At 39.3% G+C, this 19,812-nt stretch overlaps 1 protein-coding gene across 1 annotated transcript in view; it reads left to right on the top strand.

The window, feature by feature from the left end:
* Positions 1 to 15,583: 15,583 nt before the first annotated feature.
* mcama (melanoma cell adhesion molecule a) overlaps positions 15,584 to 19,812 on the top strand; it is a gene marked incomplete at both ends in the record, with an annotated part of 56,841 nt that continues 52,612 nt past the window's right edge. Inside the window, one exon of the mRNA XM_079237816.1 lies at positions 15,584 to 15,647. Coding sequence (XP_079093942.1) covers positions 15,584 to 15,647 — 64 coding nt within the window. The remainder of the gene's footprint in view (positions 15,648 to 19,812) is intronic.

The following is a 19,812-nucleotide window of genomic DNA, read 5'->3' as shown; positions in this document are numbered from 1 at the left end:
AAAAAAGACATCCAATATGAAATAATTGGATGTAAAACTGAAAACTTTATCTTTTAATTAACCCAATTTGCCCTACCATGAGCCTCCAGTACAGCTTCAGTGCTCTTTGGCAAAGATTCCTAATCTGCATTTATTCATTTAACTGTTCAATTATGTTTTCTGTAAATGTTATTTCCCTCATGAAGGTCTAAATTATTGTTCAAAGTCGCCTCTACACCATTAGGAATATAAATGTGGAGGAGAGACACTTTATCCAACTATATTTGAATCTAATAGCCTTAAGACAGCAAAATCTGATGATATGTAGGCTAAAAGAAATCAGGGGGGTATATCATGTAACCCCCAACTTCCCAGAAACAACACAGAGGACATGACATTAAGGGGTTACAGTGGGAACCAGTACATCATACATCTGTAATGAGGATGGATTGGTAGTTTTTCAATGCGCTGAAGCTGAGAAGCTTATACGTTGGTCATGCACTTGCTCTAGAAACTACATTTGAGCAGGTACTTACAATACCGAGGACTCTAAGAGAACAAGCAGCTGCAGGGCATTGCACATATAGTTCATGCACAAGCCCCCCACTGTTAAAATATCACATCCCTGCTTGTGTTGCCTTGAGGAAAAGCCTTTCTTCCCAACATCCTGTTTATTGCCTTTGTTTCCATCTTCTCAGCACAAAACAAAAAAAGTTAAAAAAAAAGGCTTCTTGCGCCTCCATTTGCCCATGCTGTCATTGTTACTTTCACTGCAGCATTGTTGGTGAATGATGGTCACTGCTATTTTCAGTTTACCTTGGTTGCCATTTCCCTTTTAAATGATCATGTGCCCCCACACTGAGGTGAGTCATAAACAAGCACGCAAAACAAAGCTGCAGTGAGTACACACAGATGACGGTTCATGTTCTAATCCTACTTTACAGAGCTTCTACCTGAGTTCACTCGGGAGATGAGGTGGAAACAGGGGTTGTTGAATCTCAATTAACTGCCAACATAATCAAGAGAGTTGTTTAGTTAGTACACAGCAGATCAGCTGTCAAGTTGTATAGTCAAGCAAATAATTCAACATACAGTATATGAAGAATGACCTTTCACTTCATAAATATATTAATTCATATTCACTACAGTTTAGATGTAAATGTTCTGAAAAATAAATAAAAAATTGGACTAATTTGCGCCAAATTAAATCTTTCTTGGAAACATCCTTGGAAATGTTTAGAAAATGTAATGGCAACCTACACGTTACATTAAGAGATAACTTGCATGCACAGTTGACCTTTTGACCTAAGGATGTGATCACAGGAAAGAGTGTCCAAATTGGAAACAATGGAGGGGTGTGGGGGGACATACATTTGTGCCAGTTACTCTCATGGCAATATGCCCATTAGAAGCAAGTTAATATTTATTGTACAAGTGGATTCTTACAGGTCACAAACGGCCAGCAGGTCACCAGAAACATCAGGATTTATCCTCTCGGGAAGATATATGATCACCACAGCAAATTTAAAGACAGTGTTATCAGTATTTGCTTAGTTGTCTTGCTCTGGATTAAGGTATGAACAGACAGCAAGTTTATTTTAGGACAAGAACATCAGTATTGGACAATTCTGCAAAAACCCTACATCACATGAGACAACTTTTCTCTCTGTCAAGGGCCAATCTTTTTCAAAATTCTCACATTCTTCAACATCTGCTCGTGAAGACTACAGTATTATTTAGGTAAGGGAAAGACTATTGTTACAATACGGTTTAGTTAAGGTCAGGCAACTCAAACACTTGGTTAAGGTTCAGGAAAGGTTGTGGCGGTCAATAAAAAGGCAAACTGCAGGTTTTGCGATGCAAAACAAACTCTGTTTGAAAGTCAGACGACCTCCACACCTTTTTGCCTCGCTGCATAAAGGATACACGACTTCTCGCATTGGCACTTAACGTTGATTCTGGTCGTAAATCGTGAGGTGCAGGGATGCGATTCCCAGGGATTTGTCTGCCACTATGTTTTAAGGTCAACTGCCAGCAAAATATTAGGAAATCTAACATATCATAATATTAAATGACACAATGCCGCTAAAGCATCGCTCACTCCCCATAACTTAAACACGTAACGCAACAAAACTGTGGAGAAAAAAAGAGAAAGCTGGCAGCTGCAAGATGTGGTGCACTATAAAAACCACAATGGACAATGCACCCATAGGGCCACTGCGGTGTCCCGGCTGTCTGTGGGGCACAGGAGGGGTAACAAAAAAGTGCTGCAACACTGAACCGATAGTTTAACAGTTGAACAATAAAACATCACAAAACAATGGTTTCACTTGTAATAAAAGTCAAGAATAAAAGCTTATTTCAGCGAACTCAATAAGAGGCTAAATAAATAGTTTTCTTGATGCAGGAATATACAGAATAGCGTGGTGGAATGTGTTTAATACAGTTTTGTTGTGCTATTTGAGAGGAACCCTGTTATACCCTGACATTGACCCCCTCCTCCCCTTTAAAAGGCTGCAAGTGTGTACACAGCAAATAGTTAGCACCATTGGGAATACCTCACACTTGACTTTTTTATGTGATTGGATGATTGACTGTGTTAAGGTTAATAGTGTTAGCCACTGCACTTGGAGTTGTCAGTCAAGTTACAGGGGGCCAGTTTCAAGGGGCCAATCTCGACCCTCTATGACATACCTTCCAATGCATAACCAAGAAACAGTATCTCACATTAGTATGTAGGAAGTTAAAAGGTCTGTCACCAGGCCTGTTGATGACGTTGCTAACATTTTGTAAACTCTAATTTTAAGTGTCATTATGTGGCTGAGGAGGGGGAGTTTAAAGCTGCCTTATCAGAGCTGCCTGAAGGCTCTGTCTTTTTTCGGAATCAAATTTCAGCGGGATTACTGAACACACGTAAACATTCAAGAGCCACATCAGTAAAGTGCTCTGTTTATTGTTAGAGAGAAATGGTCAGGAATATTTGAATTATAACTGATGTTTATGTATGTACTTTTGAAACCTGTGTTAAATAAAATGTGTTACACCTTCACAAAGTTATATCTTTGATAACGATATTTAAACAAATGACAGCTGTAGTGCTAAACCCACTGAGAATTAACGTCCAACTCTGTTGCTAATGCTGTTTCTAGCCTCACCCATGAAGGTACAAACATATGTAAAACAATGTAAATCCCTTCCCACTGGTCTGTCGCACTATCTTGAGGTTACACTTTAGGACCCCATTTCCACCGGGATAATAACATGTGATCTGTATCTATGTTATCTGAAAGGCCTTTGCATTTACACTCTGTATTAAGAAGCTTTTTCGTGTTATCTTAATTCTACCAGCTTTGTTGTTGTATCTCAGTATGCAAATGTAGATAGGTGGAGGTAGCTAAGGGGTGGAGTAATTCTTTGCGGCTTCTCGAGCTATCATGTGGGTTACCAGATGCAGGATATGTCTCAGGCTTGATGGTACCAAAACTGTAACGCTTGCTGTGATGAAAATACTTCAGGATACACAGTCACTGCACCTGGCAGCCAATAAATAGTTCCCATAAAAAACACAAATTCTCATTTATACAGATTAAATTAATTGATGAATAGAAAGTTAATGGGCTCTAATGATGTTGAAAGGCATTTTCTTTTTACTTTTAACAGAACCAAGCTAGCTGCTTAACTCTGCTTTCAGACTTTATGCTAAGCTAGGCTAACCACAACCTAAGACAAGAGAGCGGTATTGATCCTTTCATCTTACTCTCAGAAAGAAAGCAAACAAGCTTATTTCCCAAAATGTTTAACTATTTTCTTAATTGTTGGATATAAGATCTCTTAAAAGTCAAGGAAGATTTCCACATACCGCAGCGCAGAACACACAAAGGTGGTTTACAGTCTCTCCATTAAGCGAGTAGAAAATAGATAGCACAGTCCTAGACATCTTGTTAATGTAATCAGAGAGGAATGGATGTGAAGTGTGCTGTCTGCTGGTGATTAAGAGCCACCCTGACCAAATTTGGATTCACTACGTTTGGGAACAATTGGCCACCTGGGTCCCTTCGACTGCTTTAAACCAAACCCTGCTTTGTGTCTATATGGAGCCCTGACCCCGCCCTGTCCCTCCCTCCTTCTCTGCCCTCAACGAGACACTGATGTGTCTGAGTCGAGGTGTGCCAGAGTGATTCATTAGTTCATTAATGCGTCTTGTAGCCATAGCAACAATCTTTCCAAAGGGTCAATGGTAACATGACAGTCCCCTTCAGGGCAAACCCTGTCACCGGATCTGAGCGATGGCAGGAGGTTCAATCAGTTACCCCTCCCCCAAAACATCGAGAGGTCCCATAACCCATTTACGCCCTCTGCCTTACAAAAACACACACAGTTGTACACACAAACACAAACAAACACACACACACACACACGCACACACACACACACACAACCCACAATGCACCTATAAACTATAATCTAATCAGAAAATTCTGGGTAGTATATCTAATGATTCTTGTTCCAGTAAGCCTCCAGCTCAGCAAATTTCACCTCTGCTAACGAGAGGTGAAGGCACATGGTTTCTTTTTTTGTATTCAGCAGGATCAATTCTGACTCTATGCTCAATGGATTCAGCATCTGCTGCTTAAACTGCTCGGTGCAGTATAAGAGTTCATTCAGTTATGTTAGTTTAAGTGAAAAAGCAATGCCAGCCTTAAAAAAAAAATGTTTTCTTTGAATAATGAACATTAGTTGGTTTTACCAAAACAAACAAATCATACATTTCATATTCAAGTTGTTGCATTATTAAGGCAGTTGCAAATTCTCATTTTATATTGACTTTTTTTGCTCAATTCTGTTAATGCAACCACCCAATGTCAACAAAATAATACAAATACAGAGCCTGAGAGGTGTTACGGTTGAGTTATTTATCATGATATCTAACAAGGTAATAATTTCTACCTTGCATTTCTTAACTTGTGCATTCAAATTGTGCTTCCATTGGTTGTTGTGGCAGAATTCCTAACGTAAAAAAATGGATATTGTTAAATTAGTTAATTGATTCTTCCTTTTGTGTTCTCGCTGTGCGGCTAATAAACTGTGAAAAAGAAAAGAAATGCTCGTCCCATTACAAGCTTTTCTGAAGGGGATTACTCTTTGCATGCGGCCACTGTTAAATAATGCACAACTTCAGTGGGGTTCGTCTTAAAGTTTAATTGGATTTTCCATCTAGAGTCATGGCCAATTTTCAGCAATAAAAATATAATTTAACAGTGTGGTAATACAACAGTGATGAGACCATCACATCACAGGGTCTTTTTACTTTGCCATAATCACTGCAGCAGTAAATGGGATGGTAATATACTGTATAATCAAAGGCCCAGTCAGGCAGCTCTGTGCTGCAACAAGATGAGCTTTGCTTGCACGATTTGGAAATGTGGCATCAGCAAAACATTGTCAACCTGATAAGGGAGAGTTTAATTTAAAGGTTTCAATTGAGCTGTTCGTGCTGTGGTAAAAGGCATATGGCTGCAGTGAGTACACCTTTTGACTCATATGACTGCAATAAAGTTTATAAATATTACGCTGACCGAATCACTGCATCTTAAAATGCACTTATATTGCCACTGTCCTGTCAACAGTGTTACAGAAGGCATAACTCAGGGTTCTTTGATCTCAGGGTTCTATGCTCTGACCTCAGTGTTCTCTGATCTCAGGGTTCTATGCTCTGACCTCAGTGTTCTCTGATCTCAGGGTTCTATGCTCTGACCTCAGGGTTCTCTGACCTCAGGGTTCTATGCTCTGATCTCAGGGTTCTGTGCTCTGATCTCAAGGTTCTATGTTTTAACCTCAGGGTTCTATGCTCTGACCTCAGCGTTCTATCAGGGTTCTATGCTCTGATCTCAGGGTTCTATGCTCTGACCTCAGTGTTCTCTGATCTCAGGGTTCTATGCTCTGACCTCAGGGTTCTCTGACCTCAGGGTTCTATGCTCTGACCTCAGGGTTCTCTGATCTCAGGGATCTATGCTCTGATTTCAGGGTCCTATGCTCTGACCTCAGGGTGCTATGCTCTGACCTCAGGGTTCTCTGACCTCAGGGTTCTATGCTCTGATCTCAGGGTTCTGTGCTCTGATCTCAAGGTTCTATGTTTTAACCTCAGGGTTCTATGCTCTGACCTCAGCGTTCTATCAGGGTTCTATGCTCTGACCTCAGGGTACTCTGATCTCAGGGTTATCTGCTCTGACTTCAAGGTTCTATGCTCTGACCTCAGGGTTCTATGGCCTCAGGGTTCTCTGATCTCAAGGTTCTATCCTCTGACCTCAGGGTTTTATGCTCTGATCTCAGGGTTCTATGCTCTGACCTCAGGGTTCTATGCTCTGACCTCAGGGTTCTATGCTCTGATCTCAAGGTTCTATGTTCTGACCTCAGGGTTCTATGCTCTGATCTCAAGGTTCTATGTTTTGACATCAGGGTTCTCTGATCTCAGGGTTCTATGCTCTGATCTTAGGTCTCCAGCTCTCCTCAGACCTCCTTGAAACTCATGGAGCTACAACTAAAATTGGACCACTGCAACTTCCGGCTTTTTCCTTTTTGTCCAATGCTAATTTCAATCTGAATAACCATTCTAGCAGTAAATGCACACACAATAATCTATCAAATGAGTGAGTTTCTGGCAGATAAATCCTCCTGTTTACATTTAGAGGCGTGTTAGTGTGATCGTTGTAATTTTGTGAAATCTTTTTGTCTTGATCAGAATAAACAAGTTATTCAAATTCAGAGCATACCTCTTTAAAGCCCCTGGTATTTTAAATTTGTTTTTGTAAATGGCGTCCCTTCTTACATTCCCACCCCGTCCTCTGACAGAGTCTGCTCAAACCATTGGTCCTTGACTTTGTCTGGCATCCCTGTGGTGAAACACTCTGCCCCCAATCTGTGTGAGCAGAGCAGCCGGTGTGGGCTCATGTCAGGCTACAAAGACATGGATGATGATGATGATGATGATGATGATGATAAAGATAAAGATGACGAGCTTAAGTACAATGTCCTACAACTATACTTCAAAGATGTCTTTATATTATGATGGATGATCATCCCAATGTCGGCCAACACGAGGGCAAAGTTTTCGTTCCTTTTTCTTCTTTGAACTGCACAAATCTCTGCTACAATGACAGATGTGTAGAATGTATGTTCACGATGCCCCTCATATATATGAAATCCTGTCCTCAGGAGTGTCTTACAAAAGGCTCATGTTTGATTTTCACCTTTGCAGTGGTCTAAAGTAAGAACAAATGTTTTGAAATGATAGAAGTGAGGTTAACAGAAGCCCTCGATTTGACACATATAGGTCAGGCATGGAGGGTCTATCATGGGAAATGTATCGTCTCATTTATTTATTTTGTGCCTGCTCTTCTCCTCCTGTGACCCTGAAATCAAACTCAGTGCGAGGAGGCTTGCTGGAGGAGCTATAGGCGAGGAATGCAATCGTGGTTCCTTTAAGAAAGTCTTTTTACTACCTGTGATATATAAAAGATGCGCGACACATTGTTGTTGTTGTTGGTTATGCTCATCTGTCAGTTATAGTTAAATGCAGCCATAAAAAAATGCACAGATGATGCAGCCATATTTGCACACGCCATATTTAATTAACGCTGCTTTAAAATGACAGCTTCCGAGCACGGATGTCTCATTTAGTTAAATGCCTCTTGACGCCACTCTCTGCGAGTCTCTTCCTTCTTGCCCCCATTGCTTACATCTCAGGTGGGAAGGCGTGAAGAAAGGAGACGAAGAAAGGAAATAAGGATGCACAAACTGAGAAATGAAAAGAGCCCAGTGTCTCCAGACACTTTTTACTTCCCCTCAGGGCCTCTGCATTGTTGTTCTCCATCCATCCACCAGATGCCCTCAGACTTTGTCCTCCGATCTCATTCACCTGCTCACCTGTTTCCACTTTCCCTAATCAGCTGCCAGATTGTCAAAGCTGCTTCCAGCCTTCCGTTCTAGACCTGTACCTCCTGCAATAATGAATCTAATCCAGTCTGTGTACCTGCCTGACAGATCTAGTGCTTCTGGAGTGTGATCCAGGTCTAAAAGTCAGGATGTCTCTGCTGCATCAATTTGCCTACTCTTTCTTTTCTGTTTGAATTGTCTCCAGCAATAAGAAACTCTTGGAATAGCCCCTTTAGGATTACATGTAGTCCTACTTATTTTCTCTTTCGTCCTTCAGTTACAGGGAGAAATGATGAAAGACTTGTACGATAAAGGACAGACACTTCCTGTCTCATAAGTATCAAGATTCAAAGTGTTATAATCCTTACAAATTCAATCCAAGTGTCACCTAGGGTTACTAGTGGTAACCAGAAGTATGGCTTAATAATACATTTCCCACAATTATTGGAGAGGCAATGATTCCTTGAGCAGCAACTTTGTCAGAAATTCAACAGAAGAGCAACTCGAGGAAACCTTTTTTTCTTCTTTTTTTTGATAGTGCAGCAAAACAAACCCACATTATTTTTTAATGAAATAAGTAATTTTTTCCGTAATGCCACACAGAGCGCAGTAAAATGAGTTTGTTTTCTTGCTGTTTGAAGTATGGAGGTGTGCATCGTCGGCAGCGCGTCATCTAAACTTTTTGTTCCATTTCTCCCTGCAATATTTAAATCTGATCTGCTGTCAAACAATTGGCAGCAGTGAGCATGTCCTGCTTCGTAGATGCGTTGTTAATGAGGGATTGCTGTCAGGGATGAACAAATACATTACGTTTCCAAGGAATCATATTTAAACTGGGGATAGATTTCATGAACATTTTGAGGATTTAAACTTTAAGTCAAGATTACAAATTAGATTGCATCATTAGATTCTTAGCTGTTATATACAAGCTGAAAACTAAATAAATGATTATAAGCACCGTTAGGCATCTTGGTATAACAACAAAGCTTTGTCTCCTAACAGGTTAATCTGTGCATGGCAGAAAGTCACATTAAGTAAAGAAATATATATATATATATATATATATATATATATATATATATATATATATATATATATAAAAACTGTGTATACAACAATTTCATTTTGTTTGTGGAAATGTTACTTTATTAAATTGACAGGATAGTAAGTATCATCTCTACTGACACCTGTCTTCTGTCAGGTCTGATCACATTTCACAACATGCATGCTTTTGGATTGAGTCTGACCATTACATCTTCAGTTATTTCTCTCAACCATCTCTCTCTCTTGTTTGCTTTCAAGCAGCACAAAAGCACGAGAAATGGCTGGAATGAGGAGAAATAAAATGCAATAAAAAGAAAGTGAGGGATGGGATTTAACAAAGAGGCACAGCTGATATAGAAATACAGTTGAATAAAGATTTGGCAGAAGGGAATTATCTTTTTTCCCCTGACTCTCCTCTCCATTACAGGGTAAAAGAGAGATTTCAGATGGGGTCTGGGATTTCTGCCCACTTCAAAGACTTTTTTTCACCCAAGCTTCTTAGGTTCTTTCCACTCACATAAGACAGACTTCATTTCCAAAAGCCTGAGATATTTTTGTGGCCCAATTTTCACATCTCTGAGCCAAGAATTATATAGTTTATAATATTCTAATTTTCAACATAGGTGCATTCATTTGTCTGTACCTGCAATAATAATATTGATAATAATGATACTAATACTGATACTTATGCTACTAGGACCAATGGTGCAAAGTAAGTAAGTAGGTTAAATTTGCTCAAATACTGTACTTACATTGAGCCTTTTTATTATACTTCACACACTATATTTCAAATGCAAGTATTGTACTTTTTTCTCCCCTATATTTATGACAGCTTCAGTTGCGTGTTACTCTGCAAATTTAGATTAATACAAAAGATAAATAAACTAATCAGTTGTGTGATAGATGAAGCTGCCATTACTATATACCGTAATTTAAAGTAACCCCACCTTTACCATGGATGTACACATTATTAAATCATATTTTTACCTTTGGTACTTTATGTTGTCGTGCATTTACTTTTGTGCTTTTCCTGACGTACGATTGGGAATATAAAACTTTTACTTGTATTTTATGTACTTGCTGTTTATTTAAGTTAATGTCTGAATATTTACACCACTAACTCTGACTGTATGACTAATAATAATGATTTTGGTTGGACGATGGTATAATATATGTTAGAAAAGTGAAAAAAGATAATATGAAACATTAGCTCAATAAATAAAAAGATGTACTAAATTGTTTCAAAGCAATTTAAGAAATAGATCAGAGATAGTTTTTTTTAGAGGAAATAGGGTTGATTTTCTGGTTCCAAAGTTTAAGTGCTCTGACTGAAGAAGTCCAGTCAAGGTTGAGTTATGTCAGGGCGCCTGCACAGATGGGGGGGGTCGTGAGATTTGGGGGGGGCGTAGCATACATTTCCGGCATGTTATGTCGTCCTGGTGAAGCCCCTCTCCTACTGCATGTGGCAGGTGAAGAGTAGAAGAGTCTGGTCGTACCATCTGTCATGGACGTAGCACATGCCTGTCCACACCCTCCCCAGGACAGCAGTAGAGTTGGCAGGGAAATAACTGTGTTGAGGGGGGAAACTGTGTTTTTAGAGCTATCCACTCTGGATTCTTTAGTAACGGGGTAACTAAAGCCTTCTTCAGGCTGAGGTGGAAGGCAAGGCAAGTTTATTTGTATAGCACATTTCAACAACAAGGTGATTTAAAGTGCTTCACATAAAACCATTAAAAGCATCAAAACATAATGCAGAGAAAACAGGATTTTAAACAGTTAAGAAAACGTTAAAACAGTCAAAAAGCTAAATAAAAAATAAAAATTGAATAAAGGTTGCAGTGCAGTTTAAGAAATAAAATGCACTAGTGAGATGCAGCAATTGAATCTGAATCAATTAAAGGCAACAGCAAACAGAAAAGTCTTCAATCTGGACTTAAAGGAGCTGAGGATCTCAGCAGACCTGCAACTTTCAGGAACCTTGTTCCAGATATGTGGAGCAGAAAAGCTGAACGCTGCTTCTCCATGTTTAGTTCTGACTCTTGGAACAGAAACTAGACTCGTCCCAGACGACCTGAGGGGCCGGGATGGTTCTAAGGTAGCAGCAGATCACAAACATACTTAGGCCCTAAACCATTCAGTGCTTTATAAACCAGCAGCAGGACTTTAAAGTAAATTCTTTGTTTGACAGGAAGCCAGTGCAAAGACCTCAGAACTGGAGTGATGTGATCCACTTTCCTGGTCTTAGTGAGGACTCGAGCTGCAGCGTTCTGAATCAGCTGCAGCTTTCTGATTGACTTTTTACAGAGGCCTGTGAACACACCATTACAGTAGTCAAGTCTACTGAAGATAAATGCATGGACAAGTTTCACCAAATCCTGTTGAGACATAAGTCCTCAAACCCTTGATAATTGTCTTCATATGGCTGTTCAGGTTGAGGTCTGAATCCATAAAACTACACCTAGATTTCTGACTGTGGCTTGTAGGAGAAGCCTGGTTAGAATCACGTCTAATGACTAAGAGGTAGATAGATTTCACGTGAGAGATGGTTTCCTCTTGAGTGGAGAGAGAATTTGGCTCAAATCCAAACCAAATATTCCCAGATATGAGGTGCAAGATACACTTTTACACATGTGTGCAGCTGTTGCTGTAGTCCTTTCAGCATTAAGCTCTTATTAGGTTTATTTTGAGTTGACAAAGGCAGATTGTTTCATTTTCATTCAGGTGTATTCAATCAAGAAACATGGGTCAGATTGGATGTTTAGTGCTCAGTCACAAAATGATGTGCCTTTCTTTTTATGTTTCTTTAATCTTTGTCTTTTTTGTTTTGAAATACTGGATCCTTTAACCTCTTCAATCCTCAAAAAAATCCTTCACCCAAGTACAGATTTTGAATTTAGAGTGTCACACTTTAGAGTGGCCACAAAGGTTATATATATTACATGTCTGTCCATCCAGCGAGAGGCATCCCTCATCAGTTACTTTTTCTGAGGTTTCTTCTATTTTCCACCATTAGTTTTTTTAGGGAGTTTTTACTGATCCGAATTGATCCAAGGACAGAGGTTAAATCCCATTAGAGAGATTTGTGATTCGGGTCATGTAAATAAAATGTACTTGACATGAGAGGTTTGGAAGCACAGGGTTAATGAATGGCCTATTTCAGATATAATTATTGAATCCTTCATGTGTTCATCACTTTAATGTTGCAGCTGGTGAAGGTGAATTTCATTATTTGTGGTAGCTTAATGTATAATAACGCATAATTATTTATTAGTTAATTTATATTCTGTATTCAAAATCTGTATTTGTAACTATTATCATTAAATAAATGAGGTGGAGGTAAAAGTAAATAATTTCCTTCTGAAATAGAGGTATACTTAACCAAATACTTAAGTAAACTACAAGTATCTCAAGGTTGTTCTTAAGTGCAGCACTTGAGTAAACATATTTTCTGTACCAGATTTTCAATTAAAATCCTATTCAAGATGGTTTTCAATCACAGCTCTCCTCGATATAATGTAATGTCCAATAAACATGTTTATCTCTTTTATGATTCCAATAAATTAATTTAGTATTGATTCAAGGCGTTGTTGCTTTACCTTGAGTAATGATAATGTGTAAAGTGATCGTACAAGATATTATAGTTTGTTGCAGCATCTAACGTATCTAGTTTTGTTTCGGAAAATGAATACAGTCTATCAGAGTGTCACAATATACGCTATGTTTGAAAGCGCTCTCTGATAAAATTATAGTAGGCTCTAAGTGTTGTGAAAGCACAAGACGTCCATCTCCATGTCTAATACCTGTGCTGTGTCCACAGCTGTAGGCTCGTGTATGATGGGGCTGGACAGCTGGGTGACCGACTGCAGGAAGCTTTTCTGCTGCAGCTGTTAGCCAAGGTGACTCCACAGTCGGAGACGAAAACACGAGGAGCCGGCTCCCTTTACTGAAGGAAGTCCAGTGTATGTAACCTTTGCTCAACCCTCACTCTGAACACTCTGTGTGTGCATCATGACACTTTATTTTGTATCTTATTTATGCCTGTGTTGAAAGATATGCTAATAATAATACTATCCTGGTTGCTGCGTGAGAATAAGAATATTCATTAGACCATATTTTTCAAGGAGAACATGTGTGGGCAAGCTAGAAACATCTGGAAGTATTACGCATTAAAACCCCATTTAGATGGTTCCTATAAGGTGTTTATCACTGGTAGATGATCCAATGTGGTGGCTTGCTGATTTATAACTTATACCGTATGAGTTCTCAGATAACTTGTATATAGTTTGTGGTAGAGCTAAATCAAAACATTTAATGAAAGAGTGACACATAAAATAAAAAATAAAAAATAAATAAAAAAAGCATGTCCGCAAGGTCCACAGATCTATAGTCCAAAGGGTTAGAGCTCCAGACGTGTAGAAGACAACTGCTGATGCAAGTCTGCAGTAGTTGCAATGCACTGTTGGGATTTTTAGGAATACATTTATATGATTATCATAATCATACTTTTATTCTGATCATAAATTTGGAAGTAAATCTTAATCTGCATGTAACGATAGATGTAAAACAATGTCGATAACAAAAAAAAGTGATATGTTTGGGGGGGACTTATTTCCTTATCTGGCACGAGCTCAACAACATGAGAAGATTGATATTACACATTTTTGCAGGATTATGATGCCACAGGTAGTTATAGCACAAAGAGGGGGACGCACCAATCTGGCTCTGTCTGAAAGTAACACAATCTGCCAGCAGCACCTCCAAATCCCCGTTAATTAACAAGTTATACTTCCTATTTCATGATTTTTGTCTTTCATTATGCAGAGCCAGGCTAGCCATTTACCCCGGTTCCCAGTCTTTATGCTAAGCTACATTGGTGAAACATCACTCAGTCAATTTAGTCAAGTACTGTCCTTAAAGTCACAGTACACCCCAAAATCAAAACTACACATTTTTCTATCGTATCTGTTCGTATCTGCTATTCATTAATCTAGATTATTTTTGTGTAAATTGCCTAGTTTTGGAGATATCGGACATAGAGATGTCTGACTTCTCTCCAATATAATGGGACTGTGTGGCACTTGGCTTGTGGTGCTCAAAGCACCTGCAACCAAATCCAATTTTTGCTCTTCTAGGGACCGAGAATTTGGGTGCGTGAAATATTGATCCATCCAAGTTGTTCTTCTCATGGAAAACCCTGTTCAATCTCCACTCACAATCAAGAGCAACATAGCGTCCCAGCGCTTGATGGAGTGTCTCCTACTTCTCTAAAATCTAGTGTTCATATACCTCTCTAACTATTCCTATTTGGACGTCCTGCGTTAGCTCACCAAGAGGCATGAAGCAGATCAGGTGACATGATCACCTTTGCAAACACAAATAAGCCACTTGACCTCGACATCAACCCCAGTTCTCATAACTTCTTGCCTTAGGTCAGCCCCTTAGGATGACCTCGGTCATGAACCAATGTGCTGCTGATTTGTTGAATGGGTTGCTGATCTATTAATCCAAACAACTAAATTAATTCAGCCACCTGCTTCCGCTTGGTCTTCTCGGTACTTTCCATTCATTCCATTTCTTATCCTGGTTCTGTTTTCTCAGGGCCTTTTATCAAGACTATTGTTTGACCTTCTCTTACAGGAGCGCCAAGGCCCTCAAAATCTATAGCATCAACGTTTGTGTAATCTGGGCTGTTTAACAGTTGTTAGCAAGCTGTCTGCAACTTTTTACTTTTGCTTCGCTACATATATCTGACAACCACTGTGAAGGTGCCACTTTTGGCACTGGGTAATTGTGATGACATGTCTTACTATTTTTTTTTTCAAACCAAACAATTAATTAATTAATTGAGAAAATAATAAACAGATTAATCCATAATGAAAATAATCACAATGAGCTTCACCTCAACCATCGAAAACAGTAAAATCCTGTGTTTACATGTATGCATGTGTAATAATCTAATGACGCAATATGATAGTATAACAGTCACATAAGGGCATTTTTTCTGCTTTTAATTCTTAATGTATATTTTCCTGATTATTTTTAATTTGTTGTTATTTGTGTGGTACTAAAGTGCATTGTAAGCGCATTTCCCCAAAATGTAGTGCATTACTTTGCAATTGAATTGTAAATGGATTTATCACTTACTTACAACCACTGTGGAAATGCAAATAACGTGTCCCAGTTGAGCTGAATTCAGCCGTGTGATTTAGGCTAAAAGGTGTGCAGGAGTGATAAGGTATGCTTGTTATTGTGACCTTGAGGACTTTCTAACCCAAGAAAAAGAAAAGAAAAAAACGTCTGTGTGAATTAGGAGTTAGAAGTAGCAGAAGAAAACACCGATAAGCTGCTTCCTCCACACACACACACACACACACACACACACACACACACACACACACACACACACACACACACGCACACACACGCACACACACGCACACGCACACGACGCCTCCACAATAGGAGGACCCCGCCAGACTGAGACTTTAATTGAGCTCCCTCCCCTCCCCTCCTCCTCCTCTTCCCCCTCAGTCTCCTCTCTCCCGGGCTGCTGCTGGCTTCAACTTCTCGTCGACACACCACTTCAGATTATTTCGGGCTGGATACGACAAGCAGCTTTTACAAGAACATGGCTCTCCTGCGCAGAACATTCCCAACCTTGTTTCTTCACTTCTGCCTCCTCAACTGGAGTGGTGAGTTAAAACACTGAAATTAAACACGACATTTTTCTTCTTTTTTTAAAGCGGACAAGTTTTGAGTGAAGGTGGACAGCCGTCGAGTTTGAATGAAACCACAGCGTGTGCCTTTTTCTTGGATGATCCTATCAAATGTTTCTGACATTTTTAAAATATTTTAAGTTGAATAACTAACCTAGAGCACCGTTTTCTCTATTTAAAAGTGTTTTTTTTACTGTGGTTAATTAGCCGTTCTCCTATTAGTGGGTCCTTGCTTCGTCGGTCTTAATCACACACAACGTTAGTGGAATAAGCACATGTTCAATTTGTGTGGGTTTCCACTTAATTTGAGACTTTGCCCCACATCTTAGTCCTCATTTTCGGTTGTTTTCCGTCGAAAGTCTAATAAAGTAGATAAAGGTGTAATTAATTACTGCGTAATTAACGGACCAATTAACCCACCAACACGTAGTTGCGCTGTACGTTTGAGCATACGTGCTCAAACGTGACGGGTGTTTTCTTTATTTTAAACGTTTGTGTCATAAACTATTATGCGACAGAGACTGTGTAAGTTATTAAAGGTTTAACAAGACTGCTGTAAAAACATCTGAAGAACCACAGACCGCAAGACCAAACTTAGTTCTCTCTGCAGGACACGGTTAGGGTTGAGTCTTTGTTGTTCATCAGCCAGTAATGGCAATGTGATGTGAGGAGATAGGTTTTTAGACACAGGACAGAGCAGTGGGATAATAAGAACCAGTCTGAGTTAATTTTAAGATTGTAAATGTGTGTTTCCCCTCAAAGACTTTTTAGGGTCAGGAGACCCTAGTTTCTTAAATCATTTGAAGACGCTTGCTTGATTTAAAGGGCCAGTGTGAAGCCATTAACTTTTCATCAGTGAATAATAAGAATATTTTTGTCATGGTGCACAGACATGGTTCTGCAGCAGCCCAGAACAGACAAAACCAAACAATGGTTCTAGCGAGCGCCTTCTGTGTTTTCACAGTACCTGAAGGACACCGTAGTTGTCCGATACGCTTGTGAAGCTGAGGTAACGTGAACCACAGAGTGGAACACTGTGGGTATCATCAGCCGCCACCTGCCCTCTGTTGCACCTAAAGTGAGCGAGACGAATGGCTTTCCCAACATTTTGCATTTGGCGGCAGAGCAGAGCAGAGCGGTGTTCAGTTGGTTGCAATCTGCAACCACCCCACTAGATGCCACCAAATCCTACACACTGTCTCTTTAACAGTGACAACTGTGAGAGCCCAAGGTCACATCCTCAAATGACTTGTTTTGTCAGACATACACTCGCAAAATTCAAACAAATACAAATTACAAAGATGTAAAGCAGAGAAAGCGGTAAGTCTTCACAGTTGAGTAGCTGGAACCGTGCTGATTGATTGAACTGATTAATCAACTAATTGTGTTTAGGCTATTACGTATTACTGAAAGCTAATTGGAACTGAAACAATTAGTCAAACAACAGATTAGTGGGTTAACAGGAAATGAATTGGACATACAAAAATAGAATCTTTTTTATCAATTTTGAGAATAATAAAATTTAAAAATTCTTCTGTGAATCTGTTTCTGCCCCACTGCTACTCTTAAAGGCGGACATCATGTTCACCGATAGATTACCTACATGTAGCATCTCGCAACAGGACAACACTCACTGTGTCCCGACCTTAAACCTCTTTTTCTCCTAAATCCCTGTTTTTGTACTCTATCAGCCTTGTCTTAATTGGGTTACCGCTATTTAATCCTCATCTCCCCTGGACCTCCTCTGGAGACGGAGTAAAGCTGTCTGTTTTTGGATTAGGTCGTTGGTTAGTGATAGAGACCCCAGCCCTCTAAAGACCTTCCAAACTAGGCTCTGTCAAAACTGACCTCGCTAATGGACCTTGAAGGGCACTTACTCAAATACAATTTGTGGCTAAAAGCATCTCTCCTGCATGGAAATGAACCCCTCTTGCGTATGACATAAACCATAACATGTCCCATAGCTGATGCATTGTACACCCACCTCCTTATTGATCTCGCAGACCAGTGTTCATCAGTATGATGGGCATGTTGTGTTACAGGAATGGGCAAGTGATCCGGGCATTGTGGTTCTGCAGTAAATCAGAGCAGGGGCAGAGCTTTTACGAGGTCATTCACAGAACAGAAAGTAGATTCACGCTTGCTTGCTTAGTTTATTCCCCTTTGGAATACACAAGGTGTTATCCTTCAGTGCATTTCAAAGCTCTGAGGGATCCTTGAACAGTTTGTTGTGTAAAATATCCTTTTATGCGTTCCCAAAATGGTCCGATAAAAGTGAAACTTCTGGATCTATCTCATACTTTTTAATAAATATGTAGACACATGATTCTCAATCCGATGCACGAATGATGCAGATATTGTTTGTGAGATGTTATTTTCAAATTGCCCTCCTTATTGTCAGTAAATCCCATTAAAAGCCCAAAATCAGCTTTGAATTGGCTCTATTAACAAGTGTTGTCTATGTAAAGCCTGATCTAAGCCCTTTGTGCCATAGAGCTCCATCTAACTATCAAAAACACATCACTAAGCCACACTGTTGCACTGGGGGACATGTTCCTTAATTACCATGAACTAGTGGTAACTAATTATCACGAGACCAGAAAAAGTTGTTGATTCTAATATCGGTGAAATTACATGATTCTCAATACCCAATTTGATACCAAGGTTAAGAACAAAATCAAAACGATATACACTAGTATTAGTGCTAGTGTTGCAGGTTACAGGCCTTATATCTATTTCATATTGCAAACGTCTCCTTTAAACAACTTTTACAAATGTTACAGCATTACTTTCGTACACATCATGATACCATTTATAGTTCACCTTCGCCTAATACTAATCTTTACCGAATAGAGCTTGAAAGTCAATGAAAACTCTCTACAATGACTACAATGAGGTAGCCAGGGATATTGCTAGGGATCTTCCTATGGGGAATTGGACGTGCCTGCTCTGGTTGTCAGTTAGGAATGCGCCTTGAAAACCCGTTGTGTGGTGTAATCTTTGAGACGGCCAGAGGGAACTGTGTTGAAGAGTCAAGGTTGCAGTCCTCAGTTCCAAAGTCAAACTGTATTGTAATAGATGGATCTAATAATTTCTAAAATTCACAACATGCTTTTATCTGAGGAGATATTCTGATTCAACCTATAATTGTTGCCGTTTAGCCTTCCAAAAACTGCATTTTCATTGCAGTTAAAAAACAATTTACTTTTCCACATGTACCTGTATTAACGGGGTAACTTAGCAATACCATATATAGTATTCATACAAGCGAAATAAAAACATTTTTCATATAATGTAACTTAACATCATAGAATTTGATGACATTTAAAGGTGCTTTCAAAAACGTATTTCTTCGTGTGTTGGCTTCTCACCATTACAAGCTAATTCCACTGTAATACTTTACCAGTCTTTATTTCCTTTGTCTATGCAATATGTATTTTGTAAGTCAAACCAGCCGAGGGGAAAAAAACCTGTACTGCGAAACGCAAGAGGATTTGAATTCGGTTTGGAAAGACTTTTGGCATCAACTTGGTACCGACGTATTTATTTTTGTAACATCCCTACTGTGACCACACACTGTAGATAATTATGGATTATCAACTGCTGAAAATATCCCCGAACAAATGCACTATTTACTCCAGTTTAAGTAACGTTTGCTGCCCAGCTGTTTTAGGAAATGACTTAACTTATAGTACCTTTCTCAAATGAATTTAGCCAGCTACCTCAGGCACTGACTAATTGTGAGATAAAATCAGGACAGATTGACATTTTAACGGCGTTTGGACTGACACCTTTTAACGCAGCTTTGGCATCAGTCATAAACAAAAGCATTGTGTGTCTTATGTGAAGACATTTCAACAGCTTTCCTTAATGGATGACCACATGTTTTTTTTCTTGGAGCCAAGGGATCTGGTGGCTTACCACTATTGTTCAGTGAAGCCTCCAAGAGACAACTCACTTCCTTCTTGATGGAGAGCTCTCTGATTCTAACTGAAGTTGTGTTTAGGTTTTTCTTGCCAAGTCTGTGGAGTTCTTCACTGTGGAACTTGTGGAAAAATATGTGACCTTGTTAATTACTGATTTACAAAACATGAATCCTCAACAATTGTGATAATAACGCAAAAAAGCAAAATCTATATCT

This window comes from Taurulus bubalis, assembly GCF_910589615.1.
Source record: "Taurulus bubalis genome assembly, chromosome: 2".
Lineage (NCBI taxonomy): Eukaryota > Metazoa > Chordata > Actinopteri > Perciformes > Cottidae > Taurulus > Taurulus bubalis.
This window is presented reverse-complemented; position numbering and strand designations above follow the sequence as displayed.